The sequence below is a fragment of the Pristis pectinata genome, chromosome 23 (genome assembly GCF_009764475.1).
Source record: "Pristis pectinata isolate sPriPec2 chromosome 23, sPriPec2.1.pri, whole genome shotgun sequence".
Taxonomy (NCBI): Eukaryota; Metazoa; Chordata; class Chondrichthyes; order Rhinopristiformes; family Pristidae; genus Pristis; species Pristis pectinata.
In genome coordinates this window covers 19,425,216-19,448,868 of record NC_067427.1, presented here as the reverse complement: position 1 = coordinate 19,448,868, position 23,653 = coordinate 19,425,216, and the positions used below count along the sequence as shown (strand labels likewise).

At 45.1% G+C, this 23,653-nt stretch overlaps 1 protein-coding gene across 2 annotated transcripts in view; it reads left to right on the top strand.

Annotated features, from left to right (window-relative positions):
• The first annotated feature begins 4,727 nt into the window (after positions 1-4,727).
• col5a1 (procollagen, type V, alpha 1) overlaps positions 4,728-23,653 on the top strand; it is a 182,140-nt gene continuing 163,214 nt past the window's right edge. For both annotated transcript variants that reach the window (XM_052037401.1, XM_052037400.1), the window contains exon 1: positions 4,728-5,090. In XM_052037401.1, the coding sequence (XP_051893361.1) occupies positions 4,991-5,090 (100 nt within the window). In that variant the 5' untranslated portion in view covers positions 4,728-4,990. The remainder of the gene's footprint in view (positions 5,091-23,653) is intronic.

Below are 23,653 nucleotides of genomic sequence, written 5' to 3'. Positions count from 1 at the left end.
GTGTTGTTGCTAGGTTACAGTGCAAGAAGAGGGAAGATTGTTTAAACAGTTAATAGCACTGTGTCCCTTGCTCTGCTCTGAGGTTGCTGTTGGTACTGGAACAGTTGGCAGATTTCGGAGAAATCTTTAGTGAAGCACAGTTGCCTTACACATTGCTGCTCAGTGAAGTTGGAGAGTTGATCCTTGAACATCTTTGGTGCATTTGGTTTGACACATTCACTGACATACAACCATTAATATAGCCACCCAATTATACACTCATTCAGTTTGCCTGTTCATTATACACTGCCCATTAGAGACCTGTCATACACACTGACCTTGTTATATATTCATCTATTTTTCCTTCCATTATATATCTGCACATTATATAACTGGCTGCCTGTTATACACACATCCAGTCAAACACCCTGACCAATTTATGTTCTCCTGTTGTACATTAACTAATATGATATCTGTTGGACACATAGCCTATTAAACACCCATAGCAAACCTGTTCTAACCCACCTGTTGAACACCCATCCATTATACATCTACCCATTAAACACCCTGTCCTAAGTATATCACTTTGTGCATGTTATAAACACCCACTGGCTGTACAACTCATCCATCATACATCCTCTTGTTGCACACTACCTTTTGTGCAACCTCTCTCTTGTGCAATCCACCCTGTAGATATCAATCCATTATACATCTTATGCCTCCATTTTACATCCGTGATTATACACCCACGTTATAAACTCACTCACTATACATTCAGTTATTGTGCACTGACCATTATACACTTACCCATTCAGGATATAGAACCTGTTATACAAACCGCGTGCATTACCCCTATTGTACACCAGTCTGTTGAATATCTATTACGTTATTCTCCATGCCATTAAGCAGGGCACCAATTTTCCTTTGTAGTACAGAACATATTTATCCTACAGACTCATTCTCAACACCCCAAGCACCAGAAGCTGTCTGACTGTTTCCTGCTGAACCACCTATACAACAGCTGAAAATCAACTCCATTATATTCCATAGTAAATAGTAAAAAATGGGAAAGGTTATTAGCAAGAAAACAGGAAAGAATGAAACTTCAAGGTGAAATATCCTCACCCAAACTGCAATGCTAATCTTGAAAGGGGAACATAAACTTTACCTTGTAACTCACCGTTCTGATATCTACACCGTGTTTGAAACAGTATAGAGTGAACTTTACTCTGTATCTAATTCATATTCTTTTTACCCTGGGAATGATAGGACAGTGTATCTACTCTATACCTAATCTATGACAAACCTGCTCTGGAACTGTCTGATAAGATGGTTCACAGGGAGGTCTTCTCAGTATCTAACCAATGTGGTACCTGCAGCACCTCAGTTTTAAAAGCTCCTGTCTTTACTTTAGGATCCCTTGATGATTCTGACTTACCTATCTCTTACTGCCTCCCACTCTAGAAGCATCTGATAGATATTCATTGCTCCAATACTGACCTCTTAACGTGCACAACTATTTTCATTACTCCACCATTCACGGCCATGACTTTAGCTGTCTGGGCCCTTAACTTTGGAATTTCCTAAACATCTCTGCTTCACTATCTCTCTGTCTCTCTCTCCCCCCCTCTCTCTCTCTCTCTCTCTCTCTCTCTTATGATTCTCTCTCTCTCTCTGATTCTCCCTCCCTCTACTTGTTAAATTTTGTTTAATATTCCCTCTTTTGAAAAGCCCTGGGATATTCCACTATTTTAAAACAGCTTTGTAAAAGATATTCACCAATGAAATGCAAGCATTCTTTGTTCAAGGCATTTTTCTCCTCTGCTGACTTGCTTCTGCTCAGCTTTGTGTACATTTTTTCATGCGATTGTAAGAGAATAACTGGCAGCTAAGGATTGTGTGTGAAGTTGCAGAGGAGAGCTGGAGAATGTATGAAGGGAGGAGGATTTTCATGTTTTGGATTTAGTTGTTGAAATGTAGATACCTGATAGTGACCTCTGTCACCAATATGCACTGTGAAGGGCTAGTTGTACAAGTGTTATTTTAAGATCATGCTGATGTACAGGGAAGAATAGGAGTTATACTCAAGGTATATTTATTTGCTTGTCATAGTTGAAGTTAGTGATTTTCTTGGGCTGTTGATGACCAATGTTAAGGTTGAAGGTTGGAACAAATTATCAGCGCCACCCCCCCCCCCCCCACCCCACCCCTGCTTGCTCTTGGAGGGGCTCCTGCGAAGTATAACAAACACTTTGGTGAGATTTACAGAAAATGTATCACATTGAAGTGAGGGAGTCAGTTTGGATCATAGGATGAAATTCTGGAGTGGGAACCCTCTGCCTTGGAAGCAAGTGTGATACTGAGTTACAGCAGTACTTCAGCCAGAGCAGGTGACAACGGTGTGGGATGGATTATTTGAAGATTAGGTGAGGAAGATGAGAGAGCACCGTGTGTAGTGGAGAGACAGAAGAGTTCAGAATGAAGGAGAGGGATTGGGGTTTGGAGGTGAGAAAAGCTGAGGTCAGAATGGAATAGTTGCAGTTTGGAACTCTCAACTGTGCGCAAGGATGTGAACAGCAGTCCATTTACCCATTCTATCTCAGCATCACCCCACCCTCCACTCTCCCCTGTCCCCTCTCTGCTACATCCTCCACAGGCTCTACACTCTCCACCTTCTCCAGCCTCCTTCACCATCCTGTTCCCCTACCCTCCACTTTCCTCCCTAGTCCCACCCTTCTATGTTTACCCCCTCCACCTGTTCCCATCCATCTTCCGCACCTCTCTTTCGTCAGCATTTGAAGTCATGATTTTAACAAGGACAGTGGGGAGACCCTTGGCTCCAACTCCCAGATTTCCAACAATCCTAAAAGCAGGTAAAGTGCTGAAACAGCAGGAGTTTGCGAGAGAAGGATGGGCAGACTCAGAGATAGACGGCAGACAGAGACTGTCAGACAAACAGAAAACTGAATAACTAGAAACAGAACGAGTAAATCCATCAGACACCGACACTGAGGATAAAATAGAAACAGAAAGAGAGCATGAAATAGGAAAAAAGACGAGCAGACACAGAGGCAAGATGGATATGGACAAATAGACAAAGATGTGAGTGGGACTCCATAGCTGGACTGCTCCTGTCACCCTGCTGATGGGGTGTGTTTTGGATCCCTTTCATTGGGTTCTGATTTTGAATCTGTGGCATGGGATATGTTAGGCACCCCATGGTTGATTTTTGTTTGGGGCTTAGTTGACGGATTGTGTTGCGGGACACAGTTGTTGAATAGTGATTTGGGGCCCTGTTGTTGGATCCTTGTACATGGTATCCTGAGGTTGAGATATGTTTGGGACCTTGTGGTGAATTTGTGTTTGGAACCTTTTGTTTGGAACCCTGTGGCTGAGTTGTGTTTCGGGATACTGCATGTGGGACCTGATGATTGAGTTGTCTTTGGGATCCTGTGGTTGATTTGTGTTTGGGACAATGCAGTACAGGTTATGTTAGGGATCCAGTTGTTGGGATGCATGTGGGACCCAGTGGTTGATTTTTATTTGGGATCCTGCGATAGGATGTGTTTGAGACACGGTGGATGGATTGTGTTTGTGATCCTGTGGTTGGTTTTAATTTGGGAACCTGTGGTGTGTAGTACTCGGGAGACCCTGCAGTATGGGGTATATTAGGGACCCTGTGATTGGGTTGTGTTTAGGACCCAATAGTTGATTCCTTATTTGTAAGCCGGTGGGATGGGGTGTGCTTGGGACTTGGTTGTTGGGTTGTCTTTGGCACCCTATGGTTGGATTGTGTTTAGAGATCCTGTGGTTGGGTTGTGTTTTGGGACTCCCAAGGTTCCCAAAACACCACCCAACCTTTGCCTTTGGGACTGTGTAGCTGACTTATGTTTGGGACGCGGTATTTGGAACACTAGTGTTGGGTTGTGTTTGGAATACTGTGGCTGATTTGAGTTTGGGACCCGTTTATTTGGTTGTGCTTTGGGACCCAGGTGTTAGGTGACATTTGGCATCCCATGGTGAGGTAATGTTTCAGCACCCTCTGGTTGAGTTTGGTTTGGGACCCCTATGGTTCCCAAAACACAACGCAACTTTTGCCTTTGGGACCCTGGGGCTAGGTTGCGTTTGGAGTCCTGAGGCGGGGGGTGGGGGTGGACTTGCCCCTCCCCCACCTCCATGATTGAAGTGAATTTTGGGGCCCTGTAGTTGATCTGTGTTCGGGACTCTGTGCTTATGTTGTGTTTGGAACCCCAAGTATAGGGTGTGTGTCGGATCCCGTTGTTGGGGTTGTTTTGGGACCTCCCCATGGTTGATTTGTGTTTGGGTCCCAACTTATGCGATCCCGAGGTCGAGATGTGAGTGGGACCCTGCCGTTGAGCCATGTTTTTGAAGCTCGGTGCTTAATTAGTTTCGGGGACCCTGTGACTAGGGTGCGTTGTGGGATCCGCACCGTGAATCTGTGCTCGGAAATGCTGTGGTTTAGCTGCGTTACCTCGGCAGCTTAATGCAAAGTTTAAAGTTGCCGCTTCAAACTTGACTCCGGTTGGACAAGAGGAATGAAACAAAGTCTGAAGTTGGAGTCATCTGTTCTCTATCTCTGTTGTAAAGCCATCCCCCCGTGCCCAATAAGTGGAGGGGCTGTTTCTGGGCGGTGTCAGTCCATTGAGTGGGCAGTGAGTGAGGGAGGGGGGGGGGTTGGGGTGGTGTGGGGGGGGGAGGGAGGGGGGGAGCATTCCCTACCCGCCAGATCTCTTTTTGTTGATTTTTTTTTGCAGAATTGTTCAGCTCCAGGAAACGGTGTGAAGAGGATCAAGGTTTCTGTCAGTCCTGGGAAGGCAGATTGCTGAGGGAGGGGAGAGGCGGCGAGACCTGGGGCTGAGACACCAAAAGAATAAAAGAAACAAAACTTCTTATGGCTTCATAGATTTTCCCCATCGCTGAATTTGACGATTCCCAATTTTGCAATTTTTTGTTTCTTTTGGAAATCAGCCGTTGCCGGGAGCTGCTCAGGATGGATGATCGGAGTCGGTGGAGATGGAAGAGGCGATTTTGGGACTGTATTCTAACACTGCAGATTGCTATCCTCTCATTAACAACTTGCGCCGGTGCAGGTAAGTGTTGGTCTGTGCAGAATCTTACGGCTTTCACTCTCAACCCGAGTTTGGGGGGTGGGGGTGGGGGGGGGGTGAGTGGGGACGGTTGTACTCGGAGACTGCAAACTTTGTATTAAAGGAACACTTTTTTGCAAAACGTCGCCTTGCGTTGAGAGATTGGGACTGACACTGTTGAGTGCAACATTCTGCATCTGCAAGATTTTCTCTCTTTCCCCCTTCCCCTCCCTCCGCCGACCTCCCGAAACTGGAAAACATGATTTTGTTTAGAGCGAGTGCATTCCTTTCAGAGAAGGGCACGGGTGTCGGATTCCCTTGGGTCCTTCTTATGACAGACAGACCCACCCCGCCTACGCCCGTCACTGCTTCACATAGAACTTTTCCACCCTTTATATATATATAAAAAAGGAAAACTTTTGATTTGGGGAGGTTGTGCGTCGCACTTCCGTGGAGATAAAAAGATTTAAACAGTCCCCACACTTCTGGTGGGCAGCAGCGAGCTCTTTGAGACTTTTTGTGCAGGAGTTCGCTCCACCTAGTGTCAGCTCCCAACTTGCTCCCTCCATCTTTGAATGAATTTGTGTGCAACTTCCAAACCTGGTCCCATCCTGGATCTCGCAGGTTGGGTGGGACTTGCTGGTTTTTGTTAACCTTTTTTCAAAAACAAAATGCTGGCGGGAGAGTGAATTTACCATGTTTCAGAGAGCCAAGGTGAGACCAGCAAAGTACAAGTGGCATCCGAGGGTAGGGATACCCCGAGGAACGCTGAGCACAGTCTGATGACTGAGCGCTGATGTCCCCCGGCAGCGAATGACTGCGGCCTCCCTGGATCAGATCTGCTGCCCAGCTGAAATGACTTATTTCTGGCTGGGAGGTGCTTAGATGGTTTTGTCCCACGGGATGTGTAACAGGTGGGGGTGGGGGAAGAAAAGAATTCTTGCACAGCGGGTCGCTGGTTGTTGCGGAGGAGAGGCTGTTTTGTTGATTCAAATTTTCTTTAAGATTTGATTGTGGACTTTGAAAGGACTGAGACCCAGTCTTAAGTAAACTAGTTTGTTGGAAGTCCTGAATGTCATCAAGACAAAGTGATGCCATGGGAAAGCTCTTGCCAGTGCCTGCTTGCATGCAACAGGGTTGGGCAGTGAGGGGAGCAGGAGCTTCCTTCTGCTCCCAGTTCCACTCCCCAGTTGCCAGGTTTGCGTAAGTGCCCAGCCCCTTGTCCCACCCTGGGCTTACTGCACTGTTCTCGCTGCAGTCAGTTGACGGCTGGTAACATCAACCCATGGATGCCGCGGCTTGCTACTGATGGGACCCGTCTCTCTACAGTGCAGACACAGAGAGTTCTAGGAAATTGTACCCCAGCAGCTATCATGTGCCAGAGTGAAAGAGTTAAGCAGCGGGGGTGAAGGGTTAATCTACAACTGGCAGGTGTGGGGTGGACGTGCATGTGCAGTTGAGGTGGTTACACTGCAAATGGCAGGGGTGAAGGGGCCGGAGTGAGTGATGGCAGGAATAAGGGGGCCAGACGTGAACAGTGGGAGTGAAAGGTTTAACCTGCTTATGGAGGAGTGAAGTGATTGTGCATGAACAGTGGGAACAAAGCAGTGGGAATGAAGAGGTTAAACTTCATTGGTGGGAATGGAGGAGTTAACTGTGGGCTGTGAGAATATAGGGGTCAAAGATATGCAAAAGGAGTGGGGGTTAAACAGACAGTGGGAGTGAAGGGGTTAATTATGTGTGGTGAGAGTGAAAGTTAAACTTTGGGTGACAGGAATGAAGGAGTTAATCCCCTGGTAGTAGGATTTACAGCTGGACATTTTACAGATGTCATAGACCAGAGCCGGGATTCCAAGACTCTCTTTCCAGTAACCGGTAACCAGCAAGTAGCCAGTCATGGTTAATTAATAAGGAAGAATTTAACCAGATTGTCTGTATCCTGGAGCTACCAGTGAGCTGGACATTGTATCCCTGAATGGTAACTTAAATGTGCAAACAGAACAGACCCAGCCTAAAATCCCTGTACAAGCCTACTCCAAATCAGGGAAATGGCGGTGTAGTTTAACTCAGGGAACCTGAGCCTGATGCACAGAATCGTGAACGGAAAACCCCAAAAATGCCTTTTCACCTTGTACCACAACCTCTGGCATTCTCCACCAAGGCCCTATCCAAAGTATCTTCCTGTTTCTCATCTCTGTGCTGTTGCTCAACTAATTTGCTGTCGCCAGCTCAGAGTTAAAGAGCTGGAAATAATTCTGAGCAAAATTAGCAAACAAACAGTTCATTATCTAGCATGGTGTTCCAATGGGAACCAACACAGTAACCTTCTGGCACAAACATTCCTTCAGGATGGAGGAAACAAAAGTGTGGCTTGGATTTAATCGCCAGTCACCACCAGGACTTGCAGCATTGAGTCAGATGAAATGTTATGTTACAACAGTAAAGAGGAATCTGACTGCGTGTGAAACAAGACTGACAGCCCCTCAAGCATTGCTCATTTACAGCCACTGACGTGGTTGCTCGAGCTATCTGCTTGCAGTGCCTCACCTTCGATGTCCAACAGGGTAGGACAGTGCACATCAGGCTCTGATTCTTGTCTACATAGTGTGGCCAGGGATCCTCTTGGAATTTGGTTCTCATCCTGCCCCATAACCTCTGGAGATCCCCCTGAGGATCTATCCAGACCTCTTCCTATTTCTCATCCCTGTGCTGTCTCTTCCCAAGTTCTGGTCTTGAATGGGCAGAAAGTTCCTCCAATTAAATCTTGAGGAAAGTGTCTTCCCTGGTCACCAACTCCAAAACTCCTGTTCCTGTCTCGGTGAACCAGACTACGTGTAACCTTGGCATTCAATGCTGCATAGTCTCCATCACCAAAGCTGCCTGCTTCCTCTTCCATAGCATCACCTGCCTCCACCCTGCCCATTTCATCTGCTGTTGAAACTGTCAGCCTGATTTTGATACCTCTGAAATTGAGGATACAATGTTCTCTTCAGCATCAGCTATTCAGCTCCTCAAGGTTGTTCCCCAATTGAAATGATCATGGCTGATCCTCAAGTTCACTTCCCTCCACCCCCCACCTCCACTCCCCATATCCCTTTATTCTCTTAGTGCCTAAAATCTATTGTGCTCTTCCCCTCCGAGTCCAAAAAATTAATTCCTTTTGACCCCAAGTTCTGGACTTTCTTTCCTGAGGGGCCAGCCTCTCAGCACCTACCGTTAAGTCCTCTCCTTTCGTTCTTCAAAATTACATGGAGTTAACACCTATTCTACTTAACGCCACCTCATTAGACTGGCTTCTCAACCCAGCCATCAATTTACTGAAGCTTTGCTGCACCCAATCTAAGGGAAGTATACCCTTTCATGGTTAGGGAGATCAAATTTCCATGCATTCATTCTGACCAGGCACCCATCTTGAATTGTTTGTAAATTTATAAGGGGACTGACCACTTCCAGTCCTGCGTCATCCTATGCTACCTTTCTGCGGACTTTCACATAGAAATCCTTGACTAAATTGGTCCATTCAGGTTTCTGCCCCCACCATTGCACTGAAATGGCTCTGATCAAAGTCACTAATCATATCCTGTGTAATTGTGTCAAAGTTAATCTATTTCTCTTGACCTTTCTATGGCCTTTGACCGCACCATGCTTCTCCATTGCTCTTCATGGTTGTCCAGCAGAATGCAACAGGACTTGCCTGGCTCAGTTATTTTTCCAGTTGTAGCTAAAGCAGTGGTTCTCATCCCATGACTGCACCATTACTCCAGGTGTCTCCCACTCAACAACACCACTCAAACTCATAGAGTCATTGTTCATACGTATACTGATGACACATGGCTTTTCCTCCCCACCACCTATCTTGACCCCTCTACTGTGTCCAGTTTTGCAGGTTGTTTGCCTGATGTCCAGCACTGGAGGAACAGAAATTTCTTCAGATTAAATATTCAGAAGACCAAAGTCATCATTGTCCATCACCACCACATCCCCCATTGCACATCCACCGACTCCATCCTTCTCCCTGGCAAATGCCTGACAGTGAACATATTGTCCACAATCTGAGTGTCACACTTGATCATAGGTTAACTTTCTGATTTCATATCCATGTCATCCCTGTTTCTGCCTCTGTTGCCACTTTCACTGTCTGCTGCATTCTCACTTGTTGCAGGTCTGTTGCCCCAATCACTACAATGCAGTGCTGACCTATACTGCCTTCCTGTTAAGCAATGCCTTCATTTTAAACTTCTCTTCATGAATAACCCAAAGGTCTGCCCTTGGATCCTTCCTGTTTCTCCTTTAAGTGCTGCCCTTTTGTGACATCATCCAACATAGATCGGCTTCCGCACAGAAGCTGAAGACATTGAACTCTACCTCAGCACTATCCCACAATCCCTCTCGGCCAACTCACGTCCTTTGATCTATCACATTGCTTGTTTACTATCTTGTTTCTGTGCACCAGTTAAATTGTGGGAAGATCAAAGCCAGTGTCATCAGCCCTAGTCACAATCTCTGCTCCCCAGCCATCCCTCTCCCAGGACACTGAGGATGGTTTTGACGAAGGGTCTCAGACCTGAAGCATTAATTCTGTTTTTGTTTCCACAGATGCTGTCTGACCTGCTGAGTGTTTCCAGCATGCTCTGTTTATATTTCAGACCATTCATAATGTTGCGATCAGCTTTGATCTGAGCTTGCACCCCATTAACATCTCCAATATCCACCGTGGCCTCAGCCCCTTTGTACTGAAACCCTCAACAAATGAATGTTCAAAATGAATGTTTCCTGATTTGCCTCCCAATTAACATAAGAGATAAAATAAGATATCTTTATTCGTCACATGTACATCAAAACACAGTGAAATGCATCTTTTGTGTAGAGTGTTCTGGGCGCTGCCCACAAGTGTCGCCATGCTTCCAGCGCCAACGTAGCATGCCCACAACTTCCTTACCCGTACATCTTTGGAATGTGGGAGGAAACTGGAGCACCCGGAGGAAACCCACGCAGACGCAGGGAGAACATACAAACTCCTTAGAGACAGTGGCCGGAATTGAACCATGAATGTTGCTGCCCATGTCCTTATTTGCACTGTCCCAAATACCTAGTTAGTCAGTGTATCACAAGGCTGAGGGTAAAGCAATGGCTTTTTATATTACAATGTCATGTGTTTCAGCACTCAGTAAGTGTATAATAGGATAGAATAGCTCAGTGCATATTTGGTATATCACAAGATTGAGGATCCCGGGATTGGCTCTGTGTTCTATGTAACACAGCACAAGATGTGTGTTCTATGTAACACAGCACAAGATGTGTGTTCTATGTAACACAGCACAAGATGTGTGTTCTATGTAACACAGCACTAGATCTGTGTTCTATGTAACACAGCACTAGATCTGTGTTCTATGTAACACTGCACCAGATCTGTGTTCTATGTAACACTGCACCTGATCTGTGTTCTATGTAACACAGCACTAGATCTGTGTTCTATGTAACACTACACCAGATCTGTGTACAACAGGGCTCAAGGTCCCAGCATTGGAGCAGTAGGTCACAAAGCTGGGAGAACACCACAGTATTGGCTTCGTAGAGCAGGACAATGCCCCAGTGTCCATCAGCGCATAAAGTGAGGACAGAAGAGACTGCAAATGATGGAATCTGGAGCAACAAACAGATGCAGGGTTTTGACCCAAAACATTGACAATTTCTTTCCTTCCACAGATGCTGCTCAACCCGCTGAGTTCTTCCAGCAAATTGTTTGTTGCTAGTGCATAAAGTGACTAAGTACCTGAGCCTTGATTGATGAGTAGCCAGATTGAATGACCCAGCTAAAGATCTGTGTGTAGCAGAACAGAGTGCCACAACACAGAAAATGTGGAAATACTCAGCGGGTCAGGCAGCATCCATGGATGGAGAAACAGCAATAATATTTTGGGTTGATGATCAATGCTTGATTTTCCAGCACTGCGTCTGTAAGACAAGAGAAAACATAGCAATATGTGTACTGTGGGAACATCCGACATGTCAACTGTCCATTTCCCTCCACAGATGCTGCCTGACCTGCTGAGTTTTTCCAGTAGTTTGTTGCTCCAGATTCCAGCATCTGCAGTCTCTTGTATCTCCATGATTTGTTTTAAAGGTTTATAAGTCTTTTCCATCAATAGCACCACCAACCTCTTCACTTCACGTTGGATGAATCAGTTTCCCAAAGATTCCTTATTTCTCTGTGGTTTGCATCTACATTGTTAACTATGAAACACGTCTTTAAGGGTCTGCTGGTACTCATCTGACATCATCCTCTTCAATTTCTCATTCCACTTTATCCAACTTTCCCTTTATACCCATGTAAGTACCTTTGTTTAAGCTTACCACCCTAGTTTTGTACCTAGGTTACACAGTGTACCAAAACTGTATAGAAAGGTAGAGTGCCCCAGTGTGGGCTCAATACATAATAGGAATGGCCCAGCTCTGACATAATGTGTAAGGGCTATGGGCATTCCAGGAAAAATCTTTCTCCCTTTTCCAGTTCTGACAAAGGGTCTGTAACCGGAAACATTACCTCTGTTTCTCTTCCCACAGATGCTGCCTGACTCGCTGAGTGTTTCCAACACTTCATGCTTTTATTTCTGAATGTTCCAGTGCTGGCTCAGTGTCCCAGCACTAGCTCTGTGCTTAACAGAACTGAGTCTCTCACTACTGATTCAATGTAATACAAGGCTGAGGGCCACAGGACTAAGTCAGTGTAAAATGTGATTGAGTGTCCCAGCACTGGTTCAACATAAAACAAGACTGTGAGACTAATCACTGAGGCAATGTAGAAAACAATTTTGTAACCAAGCATTAACTCATTATATAACAGGACTAAGTGTCCCAAATCCAGCTGAATGTATAACAGGAATGTGTGCCATTGCATTGGAGTAATATATGATCAGTGTTGCAGCACTGGCTGTGTATAAGACAGGATTAAATGTCCCCATAATAATGCTCCGTGTCTCAACATTGGCACTATGTATAACATGAGCCGTGTAAATAGGTGGCACCCCAGGTTTAATCCTGACCTTGGGTGCTGTCTGTGTGAAGTTTGCATGTTCTCCGTGATGACGTGGGTTTCCTCTTGGTGCTCAGGTTTCCTCCCACACCTCAAAGGTAGGTTAATTGGCCACTGTAAATTGCCTCTAGTGTGTAGTTAACTGGTGGAATCTGGGGGAGTTGGTGAGAATGTGGAGAGAACAAAAAATGGGATTAATGTAGGATGATAGTTGGTGCCTGTTTCCGTGCTGTATCTCTCTGTTACTCTGTGAATGAGTGCCCCACTCCTGGTCTACTATTTCTTATATCTTTCACAAAATGAGGCCATTTAGCCCATTGTGTCCATGCCAGTTCTCAAATCAGTCACATTCTTCCACCTATTTCCACAGAAAGGGTAATGTTGTAGGAGCCAATTAACCTACCAGCATCTACATTTTTGGGATGTGGGAAGAAACTGGAGCCCCCAGGGGAGTCACAAGTGGACACATGGAGGAAGTGCAAACACCACACAAACAGCATCACAGTGTTAGGTCCTGGGTTGATGGAGCTGTGAGGCAGCAGTGCTTGGGGTAGCAGCATGAGATCAATGCACAACAGGACTGAGGGTTCCGCTGCTGGCTTAATGTACAACAGGACCGTGGAACCTAACTGTACTTCAGTGGAGCAGGAGTAGGCCATTCAGCCCTTCAGGCCTTCTCTGACCCTCTATCTCAATACTATTTTCTTGTTCTCTTCCCATTCCCCTTGATGTCTTTTGCACCTAGAAATCTATGTACTCCATCTGAAATGTATTCAGTGACGAGGTCTCCAAAACCTTCTGTGGTAGAGAATTCCAAAGGTTCGTTATCTTCTGAGTGTCGAAGTTTCTCATCATCTCAGTCCTAAATGTCTTGTCCTGTATCCTGGTTCTAAACCCCTACAGCCAGGGAAAACATCATCCCTCTATCCAGCCTGTCGAGCCCACAGAGTTTTGTACGTTTCAATGAGCTCTCCTTTCATTCTTCTAAGCTCTAATGAATTAATCTCTCCTCATACGACTGTCAGGAATTAGCCTCCATCTATGGCAAGTGCACCCAATACTCCAGATGTATCCTCACCAAGACCCTGTATAATTGTAGTAAGACATACTTGCTCCTTGACTCACAATCTCTTGCAATGAAGGCCAATATACCATTATCTTCTTAACTGCTTGCTTTACCTGCATTGTTGCTTTCAGTGACTAGTGTACATGGACATCCTGATCCTTTTGTGTATAAACATTTCCTAATCTATCACCATTTAAATACACTCTACCATACTGCTTTTCCTATCAAGGGGGTAACTTCACATGTATCCACATTACACTGCATCTGCCATGTATTTTCCCACTTAACTTGTCGAAGTTGCCTTGAAGCCTCTTTACATCCTCACAACTCACAATCCCAATCAGTTTCATGTGTCAGCAAATTTAAATATTACATTTGGTTCACTCATCCAGATAGAAACACAAAGCTGTGCCGAACATGTCCCTACCTTAGAGACCCATAGCCCTCTATTTTTCTCAGCTCCATGTATCTATCCAAAAGTTTCTTTAAAGACCCTATCGTATCCGCCTCCACCACCATTGCTGGTAGCCCATTCCGCGCACTCACCACTCACTGAGTAAAAAAACTTACCCCTGACATCTCCCCTATTCCTACTCCCCAGCACCTTAAACCTATGTCCTCTTGTGGCAACCATTTCAGCCCTGGGAAAAAGCCTCTGACTATCAACCCGATCAATGCCTCTCATCATCTTATATACCTCTATCAGGTCCCCCCTCATCCTCCGTCGCTCCAAGGAGAAAAGGCCAAGTTCCCTCAACCTGCTTTCATAAGGCATGCTCCGCAATCCAGGCAGCATCCTTGTAAATCTCCTCTGCACCCTTTCTATGGCTTCCACATCCCTCCTGTAGTGAGGTGACCAGAACTGTATTCCACGTGGGGTCTGACCAGGGTCCTATATAGCTGCAGCATTACCTCTCGGCTCCTAAATTCAATTCCACGGTTGATGAAGGACAATACACCATATGCCTTCTTAACCACGGAGTCAACCTGTGAAGCTGCTTTGAGCGTCCTATGGACTCGGACCCCAAGATCCCTCTGATCCTCCACACTGCCTAGAGTCCTACCATTAATACTATACTCTGCCTTCATATTTGACCCACCAAAATGAACCACTTCACACTTATCTGGGTTGAACTCCATCTGCCACTTCTCAGCCCAGCTTTGCATCCTATCTATGTCCCACTGTAACCTCTGACAGTTCTCCACACTATCAACAACACCTCCAACCTTTCTGTCATCCGCAAACTTACTAACCCATCCCTCCACTTCCTCATCCAGGTCATTTATAAAAATCACAAAGAGTAAGGGTCCCAGAACAGATCGCTGAGGTACACCACTGGTCACCGACCTCCATGCAGAATACAACCCCTTCAACAACCACTCTTTGCCTTCTGTGGGCCAGCCAGTTCTGGATCCACACTGCAATGTCCCCTTGGATCCCATGCCTCCTTACTTTCTCAATAAGCCTTGCATGGGGTACCTTATCAAATTCCTTGCTGAAATCCATATACACTACATCTACTGCTCTCCCTTCATCGATGTGTTTAGTCACATCCTCAAAAAATTCAATCAGGCTCGTAAGGCAGGACCTGATAATTGATATATATTGTGAATAGCTGACAATGTATCAAAGGGATGACAGTCTCAACACGGAAGCACTGTGTGTCAAGTTCATGTGTCACAGCAATGGCTCAATGCATAACAGGATTGTGTGTTTCAGCACTAGTTCACTGTCTAACAGGACTGAGTCTCCAAGGACTTGGTCAGTGTATAACAGGACAGTGCTTTCCAAAGTTTGCACAAAGTTAGTATTGCTGTTTTTTCCAGTACTGACTCAATGTATAACTGAATTGAGTGTTCCAACACTGGTTCTGTCTATAATAGAACTGAATATCCCAGCATTGGTACACTGTATAATGGGACTAAGTATCCCACCACTGGCACAGTGCATAACAGGGACTAGGTGTCCCAGCACTGGCTCGTTGTATAACAGGACTAGGTGTCCTAGCACTGACTTGGTGTAAAACAGGACAATATGTCCCAGCCTCGGTTTCATGTATAACAGGATGGGGTCTCTCAGAACTGGCTTATTGTACAACAGGACAAGCACTATCTTAGTGTATAACAGTACTGAGAGTCCTAATACCTCACATAGTAGGACAGTAATTCCCAGCACTGGCTCAGTGTATGATTGAGTGGTGTTTTTAGCACTGGATATCAGGTCTGAGTGCCCCTACATTGGCTCTGTGTACAACAGATCTTTGTGCCTGAACACTGGCTCCATATGTAACAGGACAGTCTGTCCCTGCACATTATATAACAGGACAGATAACTAGCACTGGCTTATTGTATAAACAGCACAGATTATTTTAGCACTGGCTCTGAATCCCCTAGTATTGGCCCCCTACTCTGAGTGTCCCAGCACAGAATTGGTGTCCCAGTAATGATTCAGCCTATTACCGAAATGAGTATACCAGATCCAGTTCTTTATACTGCTCACTGGATGACCCAGTGTGTAGCAGGACTCTGCCTGTGCACTGGCTCAATGTACATCATGATTTATTGTCTCAGCACTGGGTCAGTTGAAGAACGAGATGGGGTTTTTTTAGCACTGGCTCTGTTTATCAGGTTTGAGTGTTCTAGCATTGGCTAAGCACACAACAGGTTGTGTGTCCCAGCAGTCAACTGGTGTATAAGTGGACTGTGCCTCAGCCCTGATTTCAATTTTGACTTCCTTTTTCTAAAAGTAAGGTGTTGTGTTGTCACTGAATCGGAACTTCATGCTCGGGTACAGTGACTTTTGATGAAGAATTAGATGTGAGCATTCTGCTTAGATGTAAGAATTAGATGTCCCCATTCTGTCGAAGGTTTTCTGCTTTCAACCTGGGCTTGAGATGGAGGTTTGGGATTTAGCTTGAATAGCATAAAGCACTAAATGCCAGTTCTTGTGAAGCAATCCTACCCATTTCTTGGGGGTGGGGGGTGGGGGGGGGAGTGTGGTGGGAGGGGAAGGATGCTCCATAGACCAGCCATGGCAGAGGGTAGAAACACTCCTGGCAGAGGGTAGAAATATAAATCATCGCTCTGTCTCCACTCACCTCCAGCTTTGCTGGTTTCTCTCGATTTCAGATTTGTGTGCACGTAGTCCTATCCAACTTTCCTCCTTCTCAGCATCATATCCTCTCTGTGCTGTTACCCTTCCCTGTGTCCTGAGTGTCGATAATTGTATCCACTGCTAACTGAACTCATTTTTTCATAAGACCTCAAATGCAAGTGAGGCTCCCCAAGTCCTTGCTCGGTCTTTCTTCCATAGCTTCTTGTTCTCTGTTTGAACCTTTACAATTTAGCTCTCTTTTCCAGTTCTTGGTCCTCGACTCCCTGTTCACTGGTAGGTCTTGCCATGTTGTTATGGGCCTTGGTTGAATCTGTGCAAAGAAGGGACATTGTGGGTTAAGGTTGAATGAGCACTGGTCTTTTAGGATGCTTCATTGTGTTTGACACTGAATATGTGTGTGCTGTGATGTTAGGATGGATCTTACTATGGAGTGAGTTCAGCAAAGGTTCACCATTCTGACTCCTGGGATGTTGGGAAGAGATATTTGAATGGTTGGGCATACATTCGCTTGACTTTAGAAGTATGAGAAGAGACCTTATTGAAACTTGTAAAATCCTGACAGAAACAATGGACTGGTTTCAGGAAAGAGATTCCTGATGGTGGGGAAGTTCAGAACCAGGGGTCACAACCTAAGGATACAGGGGTGTCATTTAGGACTGAGATGAGGAGAATTTTCTTCACCCAGAGAGTGGTGAACCTGTGGAATCCTATGCCACAGAAGGTACCTGAGGCCGAATCATTCCATATATTGAAGGAGTTAGATATAATTCTCATGACTAAAAGATCAAGGGATATGGAGAACAGGGAATAAATTTGGATGATTAGCCATGATCATTTTGAATGGCAGAGCAGGCTTGAAGGGCCAAATGGCCTCCTCCTGCTTCTAATTTCTATGTTGCCATGTTTCTACCATCATGATTGACACTGAATGTGTGTGAGTTATGGTGTTAAGATGGATCACTGTGCATTGACTTGGTACCTTTGGTATGCTACCACTTCACAGGAGGTTGGGAGGCCTGGCGAAGCAGCCAGCCCTGTCAGTACTTGGCCCGGTTCAAAAACCAGCCTTGTTTTCTTTTCCAAGAGCTTTGCTAACTTGCCTTGGCAACAGTTGCTGCCCCTTACCTATCTTCCTGATGCCAGTATGTTAGCTAAACCAGGCAGTGTTTCAGCTCTCAGGAATTAAGTTTGAGTGACAGAGCTTCCAGCTCTCACGTTGTATGTTTTATTCAATGTCGAGGTTGAAGTGGTTGGAAATATGTGAAGTAAGTTTCCAACTTTGACTGCTTCAAGGTGTGAATGCTTCCTGTTATGTTGCCTGTTCTGAAGAGGTCAGTAAAGTTCTCTCAACATACGAAAAGCCACGTAGGAATTGTTGGAGAGGGAGCAGAATGGCAGTGACTCCTCTGTCCATGGGCCTGGGACATTTCTTTCCTGGACATCCTTCCTTTGTAGTCAAACATCTCAGTCTGTGATACTTCATCAGAGGGGTCAAGGAAAAGTCGTTGTTGACCCAATGCAGAGAAGAATGAGACCAGATGCTGTGAGGGAATGGAGGGCCCTAGTGGCAAAGATCATCAAAGCCTTGCATTTGTATAGCAGTTTTAATGAACTAAACGTCCTCAGGATGTTAGATGCGAGTCAAGTGAGACAAAGATTGACAAAGTGAGACAAGGGTGAAGGTGATGTCAATTTGAACATTTCACCAAAAGCTCAGTCAAAGATGTTGGTTTTAAGGAGCAGCTTAAAGGAAGGGAGAGGTGGAGCAGTGGAGAATCTTAGGGAGGGAAATCCAGAACTTAGGCCCTAAGCAGCTGAAGAATCGGCCTCCAACATCAAGCAGTTCAAAACAGGATGTTTCAGAGACCAGAATAGGAGCAGTATGGAGATCTCAGAGGAGTTGGAGGTGTTTATAGAACTGGGGAGGGACTAAATAATGGAGAAATTTGATGGAAAATTTAAAATTGAAGTGTTGGTTGGACTGGGAGTTAGTTTAGTTCAGTGAGAACAAGACTGACGGGTGTGACCAGTTGGTGTGAGTTGAGTTTTAGGAAATAGAGTTTTGGATGAATGGAAATTAATGGCTTTACTGATTGAAAAGGGCACAGACAGGGATTAATGTTGTGCCAGAATAAATAAACTGATTTGCAAATAATATTTCTTGAAGATTGCGCTTTGGTGAACACTGTATACTGATTGTCACATTAGTAGATGAAATGGGCTCAGATTTTGCTTAATGTGAAAGCCTCACTGTTCCTTCTTTGAACCTTCCAAGGGAATGAGTGTGTAATGAAAGCTAAGTAGTAATAGATGTCACCTCTGCTTGGGCATTTTTCTGGGGGTTCATCACGTCCTGCTGCCAACCATGTACTCCCACCATTGGTCCCCTAACCTGTCAATCTTTATGCACCAATCAGAAAGTGAATGCTGCTTTGGACCCTGATTGGATGATTCTAACCTGTCAGGTAAATGGCCTTTTTTCCCACCCATATGTCCAATTTTATTTTTTGATTCGCGTCATTTTTAATACTGCTGGTTAATTTTTCTCCTGGGGTGTGTTGTAGTGGCTGCATAACAGAGGGAAGAGAAGGGATAATGTCCTGCAACAAGAGTTTAGGGAGCTAGGTAGCCATTTTCAGAGCAGGACTTCAAAGGTTGTAATCTCTGGTTTGCTTCTGGTGCCACAAACTAGTGGCTATAGGAATAGAAGTATAGGTCTGGTGAATGTGTGGCTGAAGGAATGGTGCAAGGGGATGGGCTTTAGGTTCCTTAATCATTGGGATTGTTTCTGGGGATGTACAAGTGGGACAGGTTGCAACTTAACCAGAATGGGACCAACATCCTTGCAGGGTGGTTTGCCAGTGCTGTTGCTGTAGGTTTAAACTGAGTTGGCAGGGGAATGGGGCTCAGAGTAGATGTTTACATGGAGAGGTATAGAAATAGAAGCCCAGTAGACAGAAGACAGGGTGAGTGCACATGAAGGGAATTCAGTGCTAAGTTCTATTTATTTTAATGCAAGGAGTCTAACTAGTAAGATGCATGAACTCAAAGCGGTAATTTATGCGGAAATACAATATTGTTGCTATCATTGAGACTTGGTTGAAGGAGGGGCAGGACTGGCAACACAATTTCCCGGGGTATAAAATATTCAGGTGAGACAGAGGGGGAAGTAAAAGAGGAGGTGGCATTGGTCTGTTAAGTTAATGACTGCATTACTTCATTATTGAGAGAAGATATCCTAGAAGTCTTCTCAAATGATTAGAAACAAAAAGGGCTTTGTCACTTTGCTTGGGATGTATTACAAACCTCCCGATAGTTAAAAAGAGATAGAACAGATAGGTAGGCAGAGGGATGCAACAAAAATAGGGTTATAGTACTAGGGGATTCTAATTTCCTGAATGTTAACTGGCTTGCCTTTGGTCAGAGGAAGCGGAACTTTTGAGATGTGTTCAAGAGAGCTTTTTGACACAGTATGTACATAGAGCAACAAAGGAAAGAGTATTACTGGACCTTACCTTGGGGAATGAAGCTGGTCCGGTGGAGGAAGTGTCAGTGGGGAGCATTTTGGGAATAGTGACCATAACTTCATATATTTCAAAGTGGTTATTGAAAAAGATAGAGATCGACCAGAAATAAAAATCTTAAACTGGGGTAAAGCTAATTTCTTTAGAATAAGACAGGACCTGGCTAAAGTTGACTGGAAGCATCTACTTGCAGGCAAGTCCACATCTGCCCAGTAGAAAGCATTCAGAGGAGAAACAGCAAGAGTTCATGGCCAACATGAACTAGGGTAACAGCCAGGGGTAACAAGTTCAGGGAACCCTGGATGCCAAAGGTTACTGAGGGTTGGATAAAGTGATAACGGAAACATATGGCAGGTATTGTGAACTAAAGACAAGTGAGGTCTGTCAAGAGTACAAAAAGTGCAGGGAAGTGCTTGAAAAGGAAAGTTGGAAGACAAAGAGGGGTCATGAAATATCGCTGGCAGACAGGATTAAGGTTAATATGAAGGTGTTCTATAAGTATATTAAGGGAGAAAGAATAACCAAAGAAAGGATAGGGCCCATTAGGGACAAGAGAGACAATCTGTGTATGGAGTCAGAAGGTACAGCAGTGATCCTAAATGAATTCTTGACATCAGTGTTCACTGAGGAAACAGACTTTGTCATTGGAGAATTTAGCAAAGGGGAAGGTGAAAGTCTAGAGCAAATCTCAATAAATAAAGCGGAGGTACCCAATGCCTTATTGAGCTTAAAAGTGGATAAATCCCCAGGGCTGGATGCAATCTATCCCAGGCTGCTGTGGGAGGCAAGGGAAGAAATTGCTGGGGCTTTAACTGAGATGTATATAAAATTACTGTATAAGGGGAATAGATTAGGTAGACTGTAGAGAGTGGTGAGTACCTACAATGCACTGCCCAAGAGAGTGGTTGAAGAGGGGTCAGCATTTTAAGAGTCAGTAGATGAGCACTTGAATCACATGGGCATAGAAGTGCATGGGCCAAGGGATCAGTGTGGATTGGTGCCCACTGGTTTTGCACGGACATGTGGGCTGAATGGCCTGTTTCCATGTGGTAGGACTCTATGATTATACGTGTTAGTGCCTCTTCCATATCCCCGGGGTTGGCAACCATCCTACCCTCTCTCATCCTCCTTTCCCAGGTCAACAAAGCATGCCATCCCTTCCCAATATTGACATGCCCTCAGACCATCCCCTACTCACCAGTGCTGCCCCAGGGCTGGTACCCATCTCTGCAGATGACTCTGTCCTTCCCCCAGAGCCTAAATTCCCAGGCTCCATCTCACTCAGCACCATCATCCTCTTCCCACTTGCACTGCCAGTAAGGCTAAGCATTTACATTTTGAACACCTCTGTCAAACCACTCTTTAACTGACTTCTCTCTACAGAGAACAATCCCAGCTCCTCCAGTCTCTCCCTATAACCAAAGTTCCTCATCCTCAGCACCATTCTAGTAAATCTCCCCTGCACCCGGTGGCCTGAGTCTCTTCCTAAAGCCTGGCGCCCCTTCCTGAAACCTGGTACCTGGAATTGCCCACAGTTCTCCTTCTGAGGTTAATCAGTGATTTATTTTGTATAATCACTTTGATTCTGTACTCTGTCCTTTTGCTTTATTTTCCCAATAAAAAGCAGGGATTTAACAGCTTTTTTCAACTTGTTCCACACCAAACATTTGCATGTACATGCACAGCTCTTTCAGCACCCACAGTGATATATACACATACCTAGCCAGCCCACTTCATTGTGGGCATGGTACCCTGAAGTACATGCAGGGGGTGAGGCTTCCTGCTGATGGAATGATTACCCTTCCCTTGTGAAAGACATTGCCTATGGCCTCTGGGCACAAATGTACCATATCTCTGTGGAACTATAACCCAAACATGGGATTCCAACTCACCAAACCCTGTCCCATTCTTTTCCACTGTATTATGTCCATGCTCCAACAAAAACACTTGAATCTAAATTCCTGTTCCAGATGGAAAATGTTCTGCAAGTTGACTGATTTACAAGGATCAGCGAGTTAGCCGTGTAATCAGCCTCTGCTCAACCAGCAGCATACTTCCGGAGTGAGATCACTGTGTGGAAAGTGACTGCCTTTATTCCATCTGCTCTGTACTTTCTGTCTCTCTGGGTCCAGTGGCCTCTCTTGGATAAAAGTTTCTCACTTTCTCCCCCCTTCTTCCCACCTTTGCCTGGCACTGAAGTACTTGCATTTATATAATACCTCATGTTCAGGGAATTGCAAAGGCTCTTGACAACCAGTGAAGTACTTTCGGTGTGCCGTCACTGCTGAAATGTTGAAAATGCAGCAACCAATTTCATTGAGTCTAACAGCATGGAAACAGGCCCATTGGCCCACCCTGTCTGTGCCAGCCATCAAGTACCCATCTATGCCAATGCAATGGGTACTCTGAACTTCAACAATGACATGTGAAATATGTGGAGCTTTAAAAACTCGGGCAGAAAGATCCAGACAGCTACACACCCATGTCTCAGTGGGGGCCTTTTAATTCATGTCTCTCTTCTAGACATGGAGCATTGTATAACACAGGAACAGGCCCTTCGGCCCAGCATATCTGCACTGACCCATGATGCCAATCTAAGATAATCCCATCTGCCTGCACAAGATCTGTATGCCCCATTCCCGGCCTGTTCATGTGTCTGTCTAAATGCTTCGGAATCGTCACTGTTGTATCTGCTTCTATCACCTCCCCTGACAGCATGTTCCAGGCACCTATCATTATCTGTGTAAAAAAAATAAAATTGCCTCACACATCTCCTTTAAACTTTCTCCTCTCACCTTAAAACTACACCCTCTGGTATTTCACCTTGCCGTCCTGGGAAAAAGACTTTCTGTGCCTCCCATAATTTTATTTTCTTCTGTCAGGTTGCCCCTTCAACCTCTGACACTCCAGTGAAGACAATGCAAGTTTGTCCAACCACTTTTTATAGCTAACACACTCCAATCCCAATCCAAGCAACATTCTAGTAAACCTCTTCTGCACCCTCCCCAAAGCCTCTACATCCCTCATATGGTGTGACAACCAGCACCTGCGTACAATACTCTCATTGACTTGTTGTGGGGTTGCTTTGTTTTTCAGGGAGTTACAGGTGGAGTGATTGAGAAGAAGGGTAGAGGTTAAGTCATGGAAGTCTAATAGCAAAAACGGGCAGGACCAGGGGAGGTGGTAGAAGCAGTTATGATAGTGATGACCAGGCATCACTAGACAAGAAAAGACAGGGACTTGACCATGTCCATGCAGATGGGATTAGTTTAGATTGGCATCATGGTCAGTACAGATGTGGTGGGCCAAAGGGCCTATTCCTGTGTTGTCTTTTTCTATGTTCTAGGTTCTGTAAAAGGGACTACATAAATGTGAATCTTTCTTTCTTCCCTGCATGCACCTTGATCTTTAATGATTAACTTTATTCTTAGGATCTGATTGTCCCAGTGCTGGGAATGCTAGTGCACATTGCCAACCCCTGATGTCCTGAAGGTGGGCCTTCCCATTGAATCAGTGGAAGCTGGTTTGACTGCACATAATGTCCAGCTCAGAAGGTGGGTGTGAGGCAGTCATTAGTATGAGCTACATGATGAACAATGCAGGGTAAAGATGACAAATTTCCTTCTCAGTAGGACTTAAATGAACCACTGGATGGTCATTGTCAAGAACATGGAAACAGCAGTTCCACTTTAACTTGTTCGGTTATTCAGTGAGATCATGGCTGATCTGTGGTCAAACCCCATACCTGCCTTCTCTCTGTATCCCATATGCATTTTGTCAGTAAAAGTCCATCTGTCTCCAATTTAAAATTGACAATTGATGTAACAT